This window comes from Zeus faber, assembly GCF_960531495.2.
Source record: "Zeus faber genome assembly, chromosome: 1".
NCBI lineage: Eukaryota > Metazoa > Chordata > Actinopteri > Zeiformes > Zeidae > Zeus > Zeus faber.
In genome coordinates this window covers 29,693,582-29,713,772 of record NC_137193.1, presented here as the reverse complement: position 1 = coordinate 29,713,772, position 20,191 = coordinate 29,693,582, and the positions used below count along the sequence as shown (strand labels likewise).

At 42.7% G+C, this 20,191-nt stretch overlaps 1 protein-coding gene across 1 annotated transcript; it reads left to right on the top strand.

The window, feature by feature from the left end:
- Positions 1-812: 812 nt before the first annotated feature.
- nsun2 (NOP2/Sun RNA methyltransferase 2) lies at positions 813-19,940 on the top strand. The gene is made up of 19 exons (XM_080010198.1): positions 813-973; positions 3,382-3,539; positions 3,639-3,743; positions 3,877-3,982; positions 4,842-4,913; positions 5,035-5,119; positions 5,437-5,629; positions 8,454-8,528; positions 8,721-8,851; positions 8,967-9,040; positions 9,206-9,336; positions 15,765-15,861; positions 16,073-16,263; positions 16,452-16,544; positions 16,637-16,772; positions 18,060-18,140; positions 18,658-18,796; positions 19,164-19,203; positions 19,303-19,940. Exons 1-19 carry the CDS (start codon positions 908-910, stop codon positions 19,577-19,579), a joined length of 2,250 nt encoding a protein of 749 aa, XP_079866324.1. The 5' UTR covers positions 813-907; the 3' UTR covers positions 19,580-19,940.
- The last annotated feature ends 251 nt before the right edge of the window (positions 19,941-20,191 follow it).

The following is a 20,191-nucleotide window of genomic DNA, read 5'->3' as shown; positions in this document are numbered from 1 at the left end:
GACCAATCGGCGGCCCGGAAGGATTACGCTGTGTTAATAATTAACCAATCAGGACACAGTCGTTCTTCATTATACATTTGAGATGATTAAATATAACAATGGAGTTAGAAATAGACTAAAATACAACGTTTGCCTCTTATTTATTTATTTACACAATTCCATAGTTCCATTATTTGAGTTGGGTAAAAACAAAGAATCAACAAAAATGAAAGTCTAACCTCACATGTATTTAATCGATATGACTCATTGAAATGTAGAAGTGACGATAAAACACAAAACAAAGCGTTTGGGCTTGGAACTACGGATGGTTGAAAGGGTCAAACTAGGAAAGCGCGCTAATTAATATAATATAGAGCCCAGAACCGCGATTGTAGCTCCGCCCCTTGCGGTCGCCTGTGCGAGCGCCTCGCGTCGATTACGCACATTTAAGTGTTTTTTATAGTATTTTTTTTTCTAGAGCTTATTGTGCGTAATCTCCGCGTATATGCCTCTTGACTCTTGACATACCCACTTCGCGCATAACGGACGGTTCAAATGTTGAATTTAAATTAAATTACACCTACCTCTGATGTACGACACCCATTCGTTGTGAGGTTGAGTAGGGTACAAAAAAAAAAAAGAAAAATCCATTTCTATATGAACTGAAACTAAAAAATGTACAGTACACAACTTGTAATTCAGGCAGGCATATTTCGGGGCCGCTACGAAGGTCCTCCTGGCGCACGTCGGTGCGCAACAGGATGCGCTTGCGCACAGTAACTCAGAACGTTCGGTAGCACGCGCGGCGCAGGGGTCCGTGCGGTAGCCACGCAGTCGCCTGGTCGCTAGCAGCTTCACGTCTGTGTCGCCACCGTTTAGCTGCACCACGCTTCGCAGGCTTTTCCCCAGAGTTGTCTGCTGTTCAAACATGGGGAAAAGAAGCAGGCAGAGGCAGAGGAGCCAGCCCGCCGGCCGGGACAACAGGGACAACGCCGTAAGTTTGGAACTGTACTCCTCCAACTCTTGCTAAAGGTTAGCTGCTGGCAACGGCAGCGACAAGCAGAACCAAGATGTATTAATCACACGCAGTCATACACGTGCAGTGCAGAGAATGGAAGTGGTTAGGGATAAACTCCAAGGACTGTACAAAAAAGTGGGAATATATATATATATATATATATATATATATTTGTGTGTGTGTGTGTGTGTGTGTGTGTGTGTGTATATATGTATACATACATACACACGTGTATGTATGTATGTATGTGTGTGTGTATATATATATATATGGTTTTGTGTGTGTGTGTATACGTGTGCGTTTAAGAGATTATTTGTCACATAAGATTGTATATACGTGTGCGTGTGTTTGTGTGTATATATACATGTTTATGTGTATAAACCTGTGTTTATATATGTGTGTGTGTCTGTGTGTGTGTATATATATATATGTACACACACACACACAAGGCTTGAGCCGATTAACGATTAAATCGTTTATTGGCGATCAACTCCATCCACAGTCATTGACATTGACACTTTTTTTTTAAAAATATATATATATCTGCCAGAAAAAAATCGGAGACTTGAAACGGTGTAAGTGCAGTTTACCATGTTCTGAAACTGTAGCGGAGAGAGGTAGTGAGGGAGAGAGGGGATTGAGGCTCTCCCCCTGTCCACTCAGAGCTGTCCAGTCACCACTGGCGATCAGGTGTTTTTTTTTCATCAAAAAAAAAGAAAAAGGCGCATGGACCCCCAGCTCCGGTTCTAAGCGTTTTGCCGCCCTGGGCAAGGGAGCAGCACAGCGGAGTGCAGATCACTGGGAGGAGACGCCCGTGATCTGCACTCCGCTGTGCGCACATCGCAGGTGCACCGAGGTTCGAGGTTCATGAGGAATTCCTCATCAATATATCCGCTACCCGCTAGTCCGCTACCTTGATACCCATTAATTAAGAAAAAGATGAACAAAAAACAAAAGCGCACCTGATAAGAATAATATCATCTCATCGAGAAAGATTGAGATTTATTTTATTTCCTGAGTTTCTCACTTTCATGGAAAATGAAAAACGTAAACCTAACTCAGAGAAATAGAGCAGTTTTGTTTTTTTTGTTTCTCCTCCAGACAACTCCCATGTCTGTCTTTTTATTTTAGTTCTATTTATATTCCTACTTGTATGAAACCACATTTTTAAACACAACTAAGTTAAGGGACTGTCCAAGTCGATACTGTTCCAAAAAATCCTGTACATTCCCGCTTTCGGGGTGCATGTCTTCCTGTTGCTTTCCGTTGCTATGGTACTTAATTTAGTAAAAACTAGATGTTTTTGTATAAATCACTTTTGGAACGGGGAGACCACATTTGCCACATTACATTATGTTCTATGCGCATGCAAACCCCACCGCCCACACGCCCGTGCCCCCAATGTCTGTCTGTCTCTGTGTGCATGCAATTGTCTAGATTTTGGTTGTACATATACAGGCTATATATTGAAGAAGTAGCTCATAGTGAAATAGTGACCTTGGTTATTTAAATTGCAATACAAACATTGAGCCTATAGTATACACGGATCAGCCAGAAGTGGCGAGATGGGGCCTCCATGGATCAGTACTGTACTGTTATTCCAGAACATCCCACAGATGCTCGATCGGCTCGGACCCTAACCTTGGCCATCCACATGATGTAGAAGAAAACGTGATTCATCAGACCAGGCCACCTTCTTCCATTGCTCCATGGTCCAGTTCTGATGCTCACGTGCCCATTGTAGGTTCTTTCGGTGGTGGACAGGGGTCAGCATGGGCACTGACTGATCTGTGGCTACACAGCCCCATACACAGCAAGCTGTGATGCACTGTGTGTTGTGACACCTTTCTATCATAGCAGCATTAACTTTTTCAGCAATTTGTGCTACAGTAGCTCTTCTGTGGGATCAAACCAGACAGGCTAGACTTTGCTCCCCATATGCATCAATGAGCCCTTGGGCGCCCATGACCCTGTTGCCGGTTCAACGGTTGTCCTTCCTTGGACACCATTTGGTTGGTACTAACCACTGTATACCAGTAACACCCCACAAGACCACTTCATGTTCACTTGCTGCCTAATATACCCCACTGCTTGACAGGTGCCATTGGAATGAGATGAGATGTTATTCACTTCTCCGGTTTTAATGTTGTAACTGATTGGTGTATATAACAATGCGGGGCCTTTGTTAAGTTTAAAAGTTTGACATTTTATGGTTTTAGGGCTACCAGCTGCATATTGAGGAAGTTAATTTTATGTCATTGATGGCAATATAATTTGAGCTGTCTGCTTTGCACATAAAGGTCACTTGAATGGACCTCATTTGATGTATTTATTTGCTGTCGTCCACTCTCATTTTACGGTTACATTTTTTTTTTCTTCTTCAGAGCTGGGGAGCCGGCTATGCTGATATAGTCAAAGAGAACAAGCTGTTTGAGGAATACTATAAGGAGCTGGGTCTAGTGCCCGAGGGGGAGTTTGAAGAATTCATGGCAGCTATGAGGGAACCGCTGCCAGCAACCATTCGCATCACTGGATACAAGAGGTGAGAAGTTTGGGGATGACATCATACTGCCCTTTTGCAGACTATTATCTCCTTTTGTCTTTTGTATGTGGTCAAGTAACCATTTTCTCTCTTTGCTAGCCATGCCCAAGAGATCCTCCACTGTCTCAAGGAAAAATACTTCAAGGACATTCAGGAGGTTGAAATCGATGGCACGAAGATCGAGGCTCCACAGCCTCTCAGCTGGTAATGTCTCACACGGTTTACCCAGGACCAACATGACCAGATGTATTCTCTGTGCACAGATTAAAGAAACAACTCAAACTAGCCACGCCGCGTATGATGTGGTCTGCTTTGTCAACGCCGCTTGTGTGACCAGGTACCCCGAGGAGCTGGCATGGCAAACCAACATGAGCAGGAAAATCATCAGGAAGTCGCCGCTGCTGGAGAAGTTCCACCAGTTCCTGGTCAGCGAGACAGAGTCGGTGAGTCCCCTACCTGTCCACACGACCGCAGGAGACCACAGGCACTGTGTCCTGTGTTCCAGACAAACTTCTTCCACTAGTAACACTGGGGCTTCCGACTTAAAATTTTAGGAGCACCACTGAAATTATCGACATGCAACGCAACACATTCATATATTTTCCATCCTAACTGTATTATTGATAAATGCTTTGGTAATAAATAGACAGTTTACAGAAATAACAATGTGCTGTTTTATTTTAAAGGAAAAGATGAAGTAGTTTTTTAACAGAAAAGATCATTAAGGTCAATAGTGTTGTTTTTTTAAACAGACACCAAATAAAAAATAAACAAATGTAAACATAAGGTATGTGGTCGGTACATTACTGTCATTAACAACCGTGACGAAAACCTCAGCTCTCCATCTCGCTGTAACTCACACACACACACAAGGGGCGTCAAACCATGGTTAGATACTCTAATTGTAAAAAAAAATGTTTGAATCTGAAAATTAACATAAAAAAATGCAGTGTTTCAGCAGAAATGTATTTTTTTTATAAAAATGTTTCACGGATACGTCCACATACATCCTCGTAGTGTGCGCAAGTAAATGTTAATTATTTTTCTTCCCCTTTTTTATTTATGTTATTATTTTTATTCTCCTTTTTATGGACTGCTTTTTATTATTATGTATTTATATTAATGCTCATGGTCTGCAGTGTAGCACACCAAATCTCACCAGAACAAATTCAAAGTAAATGTCCTGGTGGAATAAACTGTAATAAACTGAATAAATAAAATTATCAACAATTTATTCAATTTATCCCAATAACCGAAGCAGGCCTGAAAGAGAGTGTTTCATGTCTGCTTCTGCTCTCACAGGGTAACATCAGTCGACAGGAAGCGGTCAGCATGATCCCCCCTCTCCTTTTGAAGATCCAGCCACACCACAAGGTATGGGGGGAAAAATATTATTTATAGTCGAAAGGTGCTGCGTTATTATTCCTGATATAATGCCTCCCGGCTGCCCCGGTCTGTCGCTGTATGACGCTGACGTGCGTGTGTCTGTGTGTAGATCCTGGACATGTGTGCCGCCCCAGGCTCCAAGACAGCCCAGCTGATCGAAATGCTCCACTCTGACATGGAGGTACCATTCCCAGGTCAGACACAGTCACCTACCACGCTCTAAATATTTTTCTGTATGTATTTTGTTGTGTATATTTTATTTTTACTTTCCATTTTATTTTATAATATTTACATGTTTACGCAGACTGTCAAGCTTTTTTAAAATGTTAATCACCTCTAAATATTAGTAAATAATCACCATGACATATTCCTTGTACATGTAAATGCACCTGGGGCCATAAAACATTTGGGTGCTGACGTTTGCGCTGTTGGAATGAGTGGCAGCAGCTGTGGGTATACGTCTGAACCGCTCTCACTTTTTCACCCCCCACGGCCAAACAATAACCTCCAGAGGGATTTGTGATTGCCAACGACGTGGACAACAAGCGCTGCTACCTGCTGGTGCACCAGGCCAAACGTCTCAACAGCCCCTGCATCATGGTGGTCAACCACGACGCCTCCTGCATCCCCACACTGCAGGTGGAGTCGGGCGGCAAGAGGGACGTCCTGTTCTACGACCGTATTCTCTGCGACGTGCCCTGCAGGTCAGTGGGCGGTCAGTGGGCGGTCATTGGGCGCAGGATGAAGGAAGGCTTAGTCCAGCAGAGTCGGTTTTGGATGGACTTTAGTAAGGTCAATTTTAAAAAGTTTGTGTGTGTACATAGGGGAGAGATTTTTTGCGGTGTGAAATATGCTTGGGCGGTTGGAGGAATATATCGGCAATCGGTGATGGGCTGAGTCAATCGGCTATTGTTGTTTTACTTTGTGTGTATATATATCTATTCATTTATTTTGGCCGTTTTTTTGGAGGGGGTGTTGTGCGATATCTCTCCTTTTAATTTGCTAATTTAATGGTCTGTCTCCTTAAGTTCAACTCACCAAATAATGAACCTGTCTAAAAAACTTAGTGTGTCGCCACTGAAAATTATATGCATCGCTTCTCTGTATGTTAAAATGGGTCTGTTCTCTGTGTCAACAGTAAAAATTATTTTATAATTTTTATTATTATTTTATTCTTTTGAATGTTGGAATTTAGCTTTCTAAGAATTCCGAGGCGGGCGTATCCAGACCTGCCAACCTGCATGCATTTTGTCTACCAAATGCACGATTCTTGGTCAGAATAAGCAGGTACAAAATGCCAGCTGAAACTACGCAGAAAAATCAATCAATCAAATACAAAACAAGAGCACACATTTATTCAATATTTTAACTACACCCCATCGGCTTGGACCAGATACTACGACCTTGTGGTTTTGTAACCCTACTTCTCCTCTCACTCACTCAACATCCGCTGATTCGCAGCGCACTGGGCGCAGCAGTAATTAATTATCCACCGAGGCTTAACACTGCATTGCTGAGGTAAAATGGGAAGTGGGAGAGTAATACTCCAGCACAAAAAAATGTAACTGTAATGTTAGCATATAAAACGTGACATGCACTGATCGATCGGCCATAACCGGTGACCGGCCGATCAGATATATTTTCTGATTCTGTGCCGGTCAAAATAACATCCCAATACACTACTCATGTACTAGTAAAAATGCTCCGATACTCAAATCTGATTCCAACGTAATGTAACGTAGTTGACGCTCAAAAACAGAGCGAAACAAAGAACATGTCGGCTGTTGGGAGGTAGTTCAATGTAAACAAAGACTGGATAAATTATCTATCGCCTGACAATATTCCAAAACTGTGCAAACTGTGTATCTATCGCTGTAACAGCAGAGCTCCGCTCATGTTGAAAGGTTTGAAACTTTTTTGAGACCGTTGTAGTCGAGTCACTCAATTTGATTCAGTTGGTTTAACGCATAGTGAGCGAAGGAGGACTTGCAGTGAATGAAAGTGAAAAGAGTTGGCCATTTATTGAAAAAAAGTATAAATATAATAGAAAGGTATATTTGCACTTAAAAGAAAGATATTTATTTGAAGTTTGAAATGGACATTTCCATGTTAGTTATATGTTTTGGTTCTACTAAAACTCAGTGAGAGTTAGAGGTCGAATTATACGGAAACTTGGTGACAGTCCCATATTCTATTTTACTGGAACTCAATGACAGTTTCATGTTCTGTTATTGTTCCATAGTGAATAATGAATGAAGTGTCAAAATCAGCAATCTTACTTTTGTGTTAACTAAAAATTGCAGCCGTCTGTATGTGCAGCTGTCTAATCAGGTGAATGTGATCACATCACACTGTGTATTTGTCATTGACGTTCAGCAGATGTAGCCAATGAGACCAAATTATAAAATAATTAGACTTCGCCGATAACTGATATGAACTCGAAAAGATGAGTTCATAGACAAGATGAGATTATAGACAGGACAGATGCATGCTGTGTTTTACTCTTAAGCGCAATGATGGGTTCACGGTATGTCGCGCTATGTTGCTGCTACTTTACGACATGTCGAGAATGAGCTGCTGCATGTTGCCGCGATGAGTCTGCTCGTCGGCCATATTGGAGCATTCAAGATTTTCTAGTGAACAACATATGAACATACGATGTGTATTGAGAGATGCAGGCTCCTCCTCCTACAAAATCAGCTGTAACTTAATTCTGCACCGATTTTCATGAAATGAAAATTGAACATGATACTGGAATTAAATTCAGCTACTTGGGGAGGGCCTTCACATATTTTTTTAATCACTACCATGTTTAAAGGACGAAGGTATCATGCGTGCCTCATATTGCACTTTAATTTAACAGTTGAGTATTGAATATTTTATGTATTAAGATTTAATTTTATCTTTGAACATCTTCAATATTGTTTTCATTTAAGGCCGTGGGCAAAAGTTACTTTCTTTAAGTGTTTTACAGAATACATGGAAAGCAAAGTTATAATTGTCTCCCTTTGTTATTTTTATTTTTATTTTTTATTTTTTTTTAATTTTTCAATTTTTGCTGATCCACAAAATGATCCGATCTGTAACTCAAAACCGCCATACGATTCCAAACTGTGAGTTTTGTGATCCGTTGCACATCTACATATCACCCAACCCTAGTTTGAAACAATTCATAAGGCAGACAGATGGAGATGAGATGGTTGATTCTGTCTGTGGGCTGACTGGTCCGTATTTTTGGCAGGTCCTTTTATGTTTGAAAAGATCTCAGGTTACTTTCTGTCTCACGCACGCACGCACGCACACACACCCAGAGCTACCCATGTTTATTTACAGTTCCTTAGATCTAGAGTCATTTTATGGCTGCTATTGAATTGCTTTAGTTTGCAAATGCTGACTGACTCAACAGGCTCTGGCACTGAAGTCAGCCGCCCCTGCCAAAGACAACAGAAGAGTAGGAAAGATGGGGGACAGTATTTTAGCTTTAGTGCCAGGCGAGATCTGTCATTGGCTGCTTCTGTGTTCTCACAGTGGAGACGGCACCATGAGAAAAAACATAGACGTGTGGAAGAAGTGGACAACCAGCAACAGCCTGCATCTCCACGGGTGGGTACCCGTGCGTGACGGAAATGTGTACTTCCACTGAATTGGGAGGGATCAGGGGAACATGGTGTGTGTGTGTGTGTGTGTGTGTGTGTGTGTGTGTGTGTGTGTGTGTGTGTGTGCGTGTGTGCGTGCGTGCGTGCGTGCGTGCGTGCGTGTTCGCGTGCGTGCGTGCGTGTTCGCGTGTGTTCCCAGGCTCCAGATCCGTATAGCGGTGCGCGGCGTGGAGCAGCTTGCAGTGGGAGGACGGATGGTTTACTCCACATGTTCACTCAACCCCATAGAAGACGAAGCCGTGATCGCAGCCCTGCTGGAGAAGAGCGAAGGTAACACACGTGACAAATGATCGGCCTTTTTGTATTCTCCCATGTTTGATGCTGTGAATATAACTGAATCCTCTGCCCTGACAAAGTCATTTAACACCTCTCCCTCTGCCGCCAGGAGCTTTGGAGCTGGTGGACAGCTCGGCTGATCTGCCGGGGCTGAAGTCCATGCCCGGGGTCACCAGCTGGAAGGTACAGAGGAGCTCTTTCACACATTACAAATTACAGATAACATACAACTTTAGGAAACAAAAAACTAAATTGAAATCGAAGAAAATGTAGACGCAAACAGTCTACACAGGAGTGGACGTAGTCTTTTGAGGCTTTTCAGCATTCACCGTCACCTTGCCTCCGTAGCTGATGACTAAAGATGGCCAGTGGTACGCAGACTTCTCAGAGGTGCCAGCCAGCCGCCACACGCAGATCCGCCCCACCATGTTCCCCCCAAAAGACTCTGAGAAGCTCACCAGCATGCACCTGGAGAGATGGTACGTCCCTGTTTTACACACACACACACACACACACACACACACACACACACACACACACACACACACACACACACACACACACACACACACACACACACACACACACACACACACGTGTGTTTATGTACAGCCAATAGACTTGGAGCCTGGGCTGTTGGAATGAATCCCAGAAAATTGGCCAACTAGCGTTTGCAACTAATTCAGTTCTGTTACCGCACTTGCCCACACACAGACGTGCACATTATCTGCTTGGATGTGAATTGGCACAGACTTATGAACGTAATCATGAGTCCCAATAGAATACGATTCCATTGTTTCAATGCTGCAATGCCTGTGTCTGACCTGCCAACCTGCACGCGTCTTTTGTACCAACTACGCAATTCTTAGTCAAAATACGCAGGTACGAAAAGGCAGCTGAAACTATGAAAAATAAATTATATATATTAGTAATTTAATGACGGAAATCAATCAATCAACCAATACAAAACGATAGCGTACATTTATTGGGTATTTAAACTACTTCCCTCGGATTGGACCAGATGTTACGACCTGTGGTTCTGTGACCCCTCCCTCCCTCTCACTCAACATCCACTGAGGCGCAGCACTGAGCGCAGTCTAACGCTGTATTGTGAGGTAAAATGGGAAGTGGGAGATATAAAGTTATAATAAAGCACAAAAATTAGATCGTAATGTTAACATATAAAACGTGAAATGCACCGATCAATCAACCAGTGACCAGAGTTGGTCGGTTTTCACCGGCCGATCAGTGTCAGATATATTTTTAGATTCTGTGTCAATCAAAGTTACAGCCAAATACTGTGCTCATGTACTGTACTCGTAAAGATGCTCAGATGCTCAAACCTGATCCCACGTAATGTAACTTAGTTGCGTAGTTGACACTCAAAAAAGAGAGCGAAAGAAAGAAAATGTCAGCTGTTTGGAGGTACTTCAAAGGAAACAAAGAAGATTAGATAAATTATTTATTTATCGACTGACAATATTCTAACAGTGTGCAGACTGTGTTTATATCGTTGTCACAGCAGAGCTCTGATCATGATGAAAAGTTTGACTCTTTCTTTTAGACTTGGTTCTTGACCAGTCACTAAGTAAAACGTGTTGTTCGATTTGATTCACTTGGTTTAACGCACAAAAGGAAGGAGGACTTCCAGTGAACGAGAGCAAGAAGAGTCAGCCATTTATTATATTTACTTTTTTGTAATGATTGCAATTTATTTGCAAAGTACCATATAAATATTATATAAATGTATATTCGCACTTAAAATGAAAGACTTGGATTTGAAGTTTGAACTGGACATTTCCATGTTAGTTATATGTTGTGTCCGACTTAAACTCTGAGAGTTAGAGGTTGAAATTATGCTCAAGCTTGATGACGGTCCCATATTCTTTTTTTTTTTTTTTTTTTTTTTTTTTTTTTTTTTATTTATTGAAACTCAGTGACAGTTTCATGTTCTATTATTGTTCCATAGTGAATAATGAACAATAATAAACAGTGTCAAAATCAGCAATCTTACTATTGTGGTAACTAAAAGTTGCAGTGTAGTCCATATGTGCAGCTGTCCAATCACATGATTGTGATCAGATCACATGATGTATTTTTCATCGACCCACAGCAGATGGGAAATCAGAATCTGCAGGTCAGCCTTAAAAAAAGAAACAGAAATAGGAATCGGCCAAGAAAATTACAGTCGGTGCATCTCTAGTTGATGAATATGTACGTAACTTTACAAGATGATGCATTTCAAGGGTTATATCTTAATGATATTCATTTGTATACTGTATATAGTTAGCCGTAGTATCTCACATAAAGTACACTACTCACAAAAAGTTAGGGATATTCGGCCTTTGGGTGAAATTTCAGGATGAACCTAAAATGCACCTTAACCTTTACAGGTGATCTTAATTTGACCTTCTCTAAACTTTTGAATGCACATGTCCAACTGTTCAATGTTTCAGTACTTATTGCACAACTTGCTGTTCTCTAACAAGGAGCTGAACGGCAAAATTCACAACAGGTGTTTGATCCATGAATCGACCAATACATTTCCTGGTTCAATTAGAATTGGTATTTAAACAGTCCTCTTCATCATGCTGTTCACGTTTTGACATCATGAGACCAAGACGACACCTAACAATTGATTAACAGTACCTCGCCATTGTGAGGCTTCAAACAGGATGTTCTCAGAGGGAAGTGGCCACTGAGCTTAGAGTGTCACAGAGTGTCATCAGCAGCTTGCAACAGAGATACAGAGACTGGAGGAGTCACAGAAAGGCATTGAAGTGGACGTCCTTTGGCCACATCCCACACTGATGAGCGCTTCATTGTGAACAGTGCCCTGTGGAACCGGATGATGATGCCACTCAACTCCAGGCACATTTAAGGGAGGTGAGAGGCACCCAAGTGTCACGTCAGACTTTTCCAAACCGTTTACATCAGTGTGGTCTGCGTGGTAGACGACCTTTCCGACCTTTTCGACATTTCCGCTGGACGAGGGACCAGTGGCCTCAGTGCTGTTCTCTGATGAAAGTCGGTTCACGTTGAGCAGAAATGATGGCCGCTAACGATGTTGGAGACGTCAAGGAGAGCGCTATGCATCAGCCACTGTTGTCACCAGATGAGCCTTTGGTGGTGGTGGTGTTACAGTGTGGGCAGGTGTGTCTAGTCAATACAGAACTGCCCTACACTTTGTGAATGGTACAGTGACAAGCCCATACTACCTGAATAACATCATTAATCCAGTCATTGTGCCCCTGCATGAACAACACAGGCCTCATTTCATCTCCTTGGACGACAATGCTCCAGCTCATCGAGGTCGCATCATTAGGGAACGGCTGCTGGAGACTGGGGCACCTCAAATGGAGTGGCCTGCACTTTCTCCAGACCTGAATCCCATAGAAAACCTATGGGATCAGCTGAGTCGCTGTGTAGAGGCTCGTAACTCCGTACCCCAGAACCTCAATGACCTGAGGGCCGCCCTTCAAGAAGAGTGGGGTGCCAGGCCTCAGCAGACAATAAGTTAACTTGTGAACAGCATGAGACGTCGTTGTCAAGCTGTAGTTGATGCTCAAGGCCACATGACAAGTTATTGAGACATTGACATTATTTGTTGTGGTAAACCCACCACTGTTGTTGGCTTTTGTTTCAATCAATTGTTTGAGGTGAGGAAATCACCATTGCATGTTTCTACTTAATTGCTCTACTTTCATGATATAATATCACTAGTGTGAACTTTTTACATTTTCCATGAATTTCACCCAAAAGCCAAATATCCCTAACTTTTTGTGAGTAGTGTATGATGTGATTATCCTTGTTAAAAGACGGCTACGGTGTGAATTACGGATGAAGTCATTTAGCTGCAGCACAAAGACTCCCTGTCACACTGCTTTGTCAAATTATTTTCCCAAGGTTGGCTCAAAATGCTCTGTGTAGTCTTTACACTGGCACTCAGGATTGACTGACTAGCAAACGTGATCAACAATCATAAAATTCCAGCCAAAAACTAACACCATTTGTTGTTTACAACCATTAGCTAAGAGATATTTTAAAGCCAACGCCAAGAATGCAGACTCTCAACTCACCGCAGACTTTAAGATCATTTGGCGGCTTTCAAATTATTTTTATTTTTTTTCGAATCATTTGAAAGTGGAGAATCGGCGCTTCCAAACAAGGTGTCACTTGTGCAAATCAAGCAAATATTTTTACAGCTATGACATGTTAATGACAAGGGTGTGGCAAACTGATTCTGAGATAATCACTCTCAAAGTTTCCCAGAGACCTGGCTTCATTCAGCCAGCTCCCAGAATGCAAATGAAGTTGGCGGGCAAACAAAGCCTCATGGCTAATTAACATAACGATGAATTAGCCAATCACAAACAGTGTCAACAACACCCAACTAATTTATAAAAAAAAAAAAAAAAAAAAAAAGCTTTTATTTAAAGGTAAGAATATACATGTTTTATAAAAGTGGAATTATTTTGGAATTTAAAAGTACGGACAACACAACAAAATGTAGAATCTATCAATATTATGAGTCTCAGAAAATCTGAAAATCACCAACCTCAACGGACTTCATCACGTCATCAACTTCCATTCTAACAACAAACGACGTATCGTCCGTCTCCTCCGGTTGTTCTTGAAAATATTCAGTTTCATCGTCACATTAAGGTTGAAATCCGCTGTTGGAAATGTTCTCCAAGTCCGGAGTAATATCAGATTCCGCGTCGCTGTCGTTCTCCGCGTCGCCTTCGGAGAGCTGACTATCATTGCGGAAAATGAAATCCAGTATGCGCTACTAACACTGACTTGGATCTATCGCACTGGTCAGATTAAGATCCGAAATATGATTCAGAGCTTCCGCCACCCGCTTTGCGTAATACATAACGATACAGAGAAGAAAGTTTTCACTGACAAGTGAGACTGAAACACCCCAGTGCTGCGCTTTAACCGTCTGTTTACGGAAGTGACGCACTGTAGGTGTCCGACACTAAGGGTTCTTCTTCTAAACAGTTTCACAACAATGGCTCCGTGTGTGTAAAAGTAGTACGATTAAAGGCTGAATTCTATCAAAACGATTTCACATTGACTGAATGATCGTCACCTGGACGCTCACTTTAAAGGAAACGATCGATTGGCGTTGTTCAGCGCTGTTCAGTGTCTCGGTAAGTGAACTGCGTTTCCCCATGTAATCTAACAGGAATATTTATCTCCACAGTTCAACATTTTTCTACTATTTCTACTTTCTGCTAAACTCGGTTTTGTAAATACGTTGAGAGATTAAAAAAAAAAAAAAAAAAAATACACATAGGAACACAAATCTGGAAAATTCTCATTTTCCTTCAAGAAAGGTCTTTTTCAACTTATTTGGCGATTTTAGAAATGCGCAAGATGGCGGTTTTTGCTGCAGTTGGATATGCATCAGACAATAATATTAAAAAATATTTTACATAAACAAGATGAAGAGCAATCTAATGTAATTTAATTAGCTTTTTTTTTTGTCGTCTCAAAAGAAAATATATTGGCCAAAAAAAGACTAAAGGTACAGTCCTACTGCCGGCACACATGCGCTGCAAAGCGAAAGGCTGCAATGCTTTTTAGACGGAACTCGGCGATGGCAAGATTAGTTACATAAGTTTTCAAGAGTTTATTTATTTTCCGAAGTTAACAGCTACACCGTTTAAAAATAATAATCTTTATTTTTGAAGTACGCATGGCACCATCTATCTATGTAATGTGTATTAAATATGGAAAGGGTTTGAAATGTTTGGCAAGCCCACAACAGCCAGATGATTTTCAGCCGCCACACCCACAAAAGCCAGGGGCACAGAGACCTGGCAACAAGATGAAAGCCGCTTGGCTTCACGCTGCAGCCCTCTCACCGGCGGTGTGACCGGAACATAAACATAGGCTCACACTAGGCAAGGCAAGTTTATTTGTATAGCACATTCAACAACAAGGCAATTGGAAGTGCTTCACATAAAACATAAAAAGCATCAAGACGAGGTACAATGAAACACATTATAAATGGACATTGAATGCATAAAGTTAAAAAATAGAACACATAGAATGCATAAAAAGTATAGTGCAGTGCAAGAAATGAATCGAAGAAACCTTGTTCTGCTCTTTGTTAGCAATTATTTCTGCTATTCCCTGAATAGCGTTAAACCTTGTCAAGGCGATATCCTAGCCCCGCAGAACTGGTCTTTTAGTTATCTGATATGGCTGTTTCAGATCGGCAAGGCCATTATGCAGCGACAAAGTGACTGGAAATCATTTAATTCCAATAGGAGGTGGCAACGGAGAACAACGTGACGCGATCTCGATGACTTGCGATGGTAGAAAGTTGTGCAGAGTTCAACTTAATACAAATTTTGCTCTCACGTGGGGCAGTGATAAAGCATTTCTGCTGCTCCGCCCGCTAATAAACACTGTATTAATCATTTAACCCCCATACTTGATAACAACGCAGAGATGTCATTTGAAAATAATATTGACGTTTTGCCATCAATGCAGCTATGTGTACATGAATCTGTATACGCTGCCATGACAACTACACAATGAGTCGAGGGGGGATGGCCACAAGCGAAAGCCATCGCTTCTGGTGCGAGTGTACAGCGACAGCTCTTTGGCCAGTGAGCAACCATGTACAAGAAAAACTCTTCTGGTGTGAGTGTTCAAATTTGATTGCAGTCACTATCAGGGTATGCCAGCAAAGGGCGCTGTTACATCAGTTTTTCTTTTTCCAAATCGAGCCGATTTAAGACTGAACAGTAACAGTAGGTGGTGCCATATAATCCCAAGACATTTTTGATTGTGTTTGTCTTTGTTTGTGTATTGTATGTTGACTGTGTGTGATTCGATTGTTCATGTGGATCTTTATTTCTATTTATCTTTTTGTTTTGAACATCAGTATGAGGATTCTGCCACATCACCAGAACACAGGAGGTTTCTTTTTAGCCGTTCTGGTGAAGAAAGCCCCCATGCCTTGGAACAAAAGATACCCTAAGGTACACACACACACACACACACACACACACCCACCCACACTAATAAACAGACTGTAGATTAGGTTGTTGGTGTTCCTTGCCTCAAGCTAAAGTAGGAGAGACACGTTCTCCCTCGAGAACGCAGACGGCGCCTACCTGTTCAGCTCGGTAACCACAGCTGAGACCACACCCCTCTCTCTGTTCCATCCACCTCCCTCCATGCTGTCTCCAGCTGAGGAAGGAGGTCTCCAGCGGCTCGGTGGCCCAGGCGGGGGACTCTCCTGCGAGCTTCACTCCCACAGACGACGGTCTCCCGCCCGACAGCACACTGGTCCCAGAGAGTGAGGCGGCGCGGGGAGCAGAGGAGGGAGGCAAGGTAGAGCAAGCACAGGAAGCTCCCACAAAGCAGGAGAGAGTTTGTGGGTGAGTCCCGGTTGTTTAAAGTGTGTGTGTGTGTGTGTGTGTGTGTGTGTGTGTGTGTGTGTGTGTGTGTGTGTGTGTGTGTGTGTGTGTGTGTGTGTGTGTGTGTGTGTGTGTGTGTGTGTGTGTGTGTGTGTGTGTGTGTGCGCGCGCGCCTTTGTCCTGACCTTCCATTTCTCCACGTATGCCAGGCCTCCACCCTCCAAGAAGATGAAGTTGTTTGGTTTCAAAGAAGACCCCTTTGTGTTTCTCACTGAAGACGACCCCGTCTTTCCCTCCATACAGTAAGCCTGTGCAATTTTGTGGGGAAAAATAATGACAATTATTGCCATTTGGACTTTTCTAACTAGTCGGTGTGTGTTTTTTTGGCTCCCAGGACCTTCTACGACTTGTCCCCGGACTTCCCTAAACTCAACGTTCTGACCAGGACGCACGAGGGCAAGAAGAGACACTTGTACATGGTGTCGAAAGAACTGCGCAACGTGATGCTCAACAACAGCGAGCGCATGAAGGTGTGCCCGAGCGTGTCGCCGTTAATAAATATTGATTCTGAATGCTTGAAACAATATCCACACCCACGTACTGCAAGTTCAATACTATCGGTGCTTTTTAGGACGAGGAGTTGATCAATGGCTTAGCTGAAAACCGCTAAGGTTTATCTGCTAACCTGCTTCCCTAGCCTGCTAGTGGTTGATGTAAGCCCAAATGTGACATTGTCTCACATTAAGTCGAATGTTCAGGCATTTGATTAGTCTTTAAATTAAAGTTAGTTTTAAAACACAAGGTTTCATCTAAATCACAATCACAATCACATCTAAATCAAGATTCAAGATTCAAGATTTTTTATTTGTCACATACATATACATACTTCCATACATATATGCAGTGAAATGTAATGCAACGCACCCGGTGATAGCACACAATATGTCCTAGGAAAAAATAAAAAATAAAATAAAATACTTAAATTAATCCAGAAATTAGAAATGCCTTTCTGAGAAGTAAGGTCATTATGGACTAGTCAGCTCCTTCTGTCTAGTCTTGGTGCTGGTCTTAGTCCAGATCAACCTGGTCCACCTGGAGGTCCACATCCATTGATCCAAAATGAACCTGCCTCTTACCAGGTTTAATTTTAATCTTCACGTAGACCCTGATTAGCTCTCACCTTCCTTCTGTAAATCAGTTTGTTTTTTTTAAATTATTATTATTATTATTTTTTTACCAAGACTGAGAGGCTAGGTAGTCCAGATTAAATGTGTGATTTAGTCTAATATTAGGCCTAATGTGTCCGAAATCGTCCCATATCATCTTAACGTGCTCCATGTAGGACTCCCGGGACAGAGCTATCCTGTGTTCCATTTTTTATTTATTTTATAAATCAGTGTAGTTTGGTGACGACCCTAGCGTGTTTGTCCTCACTCTGTCAGTAGTCATTAGGTGGGTTAAATATTTCTGGATGTCTGCACCAGCACACACGCTGTTCCCAATAATGGTTTCACACACACGCACACACACGCACGCACACACACACACACACACACATAGGAACATCTCTCTATCCCTACCTCCACATTACCAGAAGCATTGCGTTTGAAATTCACACTGTTGGCTCGTTCTACACGGGGTCATGTCATTCTAACACACTCCCCTCTGGCGTCTTCTTCATAAGGTATAAAAATTGGACAACAAACTCTGTTCAGAAATACTGGGAGTGAATTGATTGACTGCGTACAAGACCTGAGTTCAAAAGCCAAGTCCTTTATCACAGACCACATTACATGTGTGTTTTGTGTGTCTCTCAGGTCATCAACACTGGAGTCAAAGTCTGGTCTCGCAACAGTGACGGAGAAGAGTTTGGCTGCGCCTTCCGACTGGCCCAGGAGGTAAACATACAAACCTATTCTTCAGTTGTTTCGCACATGAAGCTGAGTTGGGTATTTTAAACTCACTTGTGCTGTATTCAAAATCCACAGTTTCCACCGTAATATAGAAACCAACTGTCACTGTAGCACCTAAAGCAAAGTAACTTCCAGTCCAAATGGATGAGAGGAAAACAGCACAGAATGCAGTTTGGAGGGCGGTCTGTGTGAACAGCTATATGTGATTCTCTGCCTGAGTGGGTGTTCAGGCCTGGAAAAAATTGCATTTGAGAGTCCTGTTTTTCATGGTTCAGCTTCTATGTCCTATATTTAGGATGAAGCTGATTTTTATTTTTTGGTGCAAAATTTAAATTCTGGAGGTAAACAACTTGTGTGTGGGTGGGTGGCATACCGGGGTGTGTGTGTATACAGTGTATGACTATTTTTCGGTGTAATTTAAGAATCCAAATACGGTCACATCCATTGTACTGTGGAAGACTATATTGTTGTATTGACTTGAACAATGCTCCCGTCTCCACAGGGAATCTACACCCTGAACCCATACATCCGTTCCAGGATGATGACTGTGAGCGTGGAGGACATCAAGGTGCTGCTCACCCAGGAGAACCCATTCCTCAGCAAGCTTGAGGATGACGCGCACGCCCAGGCCAAGAAAATGGGTGAGCTGCCCGAATTTGAAACCCCCACTTATAATCAATAATTCACTCAAAAATAAGCTGTTCCATTTGCAAACACACTCATAAGTAACCATTCAAAACTGTGTATTTTGACCCCCTTTTGAAGGTTTATTAAACCAGGAAAGTCCCGAGTCTGATTAAGAACCTGTTTTTAAAGGGAGACCTGGCTGAGATAGGCAGCAGAACAAAATACCAGTGGTTTTATACAATGACACAATTAGATCTAAAAACAGGGTCAGGTTTCCATTTCTGCAATTCTTTCATTAGAGATTCACACATTTAATGAGACCACTTAGATTTAATGGTAGGTTATAAACCGAAGACATTAACCCTGGGTTGTGTTTCCCAGGCATGGGCAGTATCGTGTTGAGGTACCAGCCGAATCCAAAGTAAGTCTCTGGATGTCACTCACCCACTCACTCACTGGCTCACTCATTCAAATAAATATGCCAACTTGTTTGTTTATTTTGTTATGTTTGTCTGTCCAGTAACCCGGTGGAGCCCCAGTGCCCCATCGAGCTGTGCGGCTGGCGGGGCAAGACATCCATCCGCGCCTTCGTCCCGCGCAATGAGCGCTTCCACTACCTGCGCATGCTGGGCGTGGACGTCTTCCGAGACAAGCAGGGCCAGGGCCGGAGGGAGGGCGAAAAGGCCGGAGAGGGGGTAGAGCCGGGGGAGGCCAAAGGGGGCGGATCAGACGCTGAGAACGGCGGCCAGGACGGCCCCTCACAAACGGCGCCCAATGGCGGGAAACCAAGTGACTAAAGGATGGGAGATGGGAAATCAGAGGAGAGAGGGATGGTCAGGAGAGCGAGAGGCGACTGTGGCCAAGCAAGACCAAATGTGTGACGGCGAGGGAGAAAGGGGGGGGGGTGGGCGCCGCTGTGGGACTACCACCGAGCAGCCCCGGCTTACAAACTCTAGGTCCCCAGGTTTGACTTCAAGTCAAGCGGCTTGTTTTATTTAGTTAACTTTATTATATTTTTATAAGTTTTCCCGTTCTCAAAGCGGCCAAACTGTGTTCTGTTTGTGTTGTGCATGGGTAAAGAAAGGTTTCTCTTTTTTTTTTTTCTGCCATTGTTATACACACCACTAACAGACAGGATTTATCCAGTTTATTAAAAACATTACACACACACCAGATGGTTTTTGGCTTTCTCTGCTTGTTTGAATTGTTTTGAGTTGCTGCCACGGTTGGAAAGGCACATCTGTAAAATCTTGACCAAAAACAACAAAAAAAAAACAGTTGTTTTCTGTTTCGCTCTCCGACCAACGGGCGTTCCATCTCCGCTTGTGTTTATCAACCCGCTCGGCTGCCATGACGACCGGCCAACTCACCTCCAGTGCTGCCACGCAGCTCGCCAAGGGAACATGGGA

Bases quoted from the DNA above. Each gene is read 5' to 3' on its own strand.
- nsun2 (XM_080010198.1), top strand. From the start codon at position 908: ATGGGGAAAAGAAGCAGGCAGAGGCAGAGGAGCCAGCCCGCCGGCCGG. The intron at 5,120-5,436 runs GTCAGACACAGT...AATAACCTCCAG, and splicing joins CATGGAGGTACCATTCCCAG to AGGGATTTGTGATTGCCAAC. The intron at 19,204-19,302 runs GTAAGTCTCTGG...TTGTCTGTCCAG, and splicing joins AGGTACCAGCCGAATCCAAA to TAACCCGGTGGAGCCCCAGT.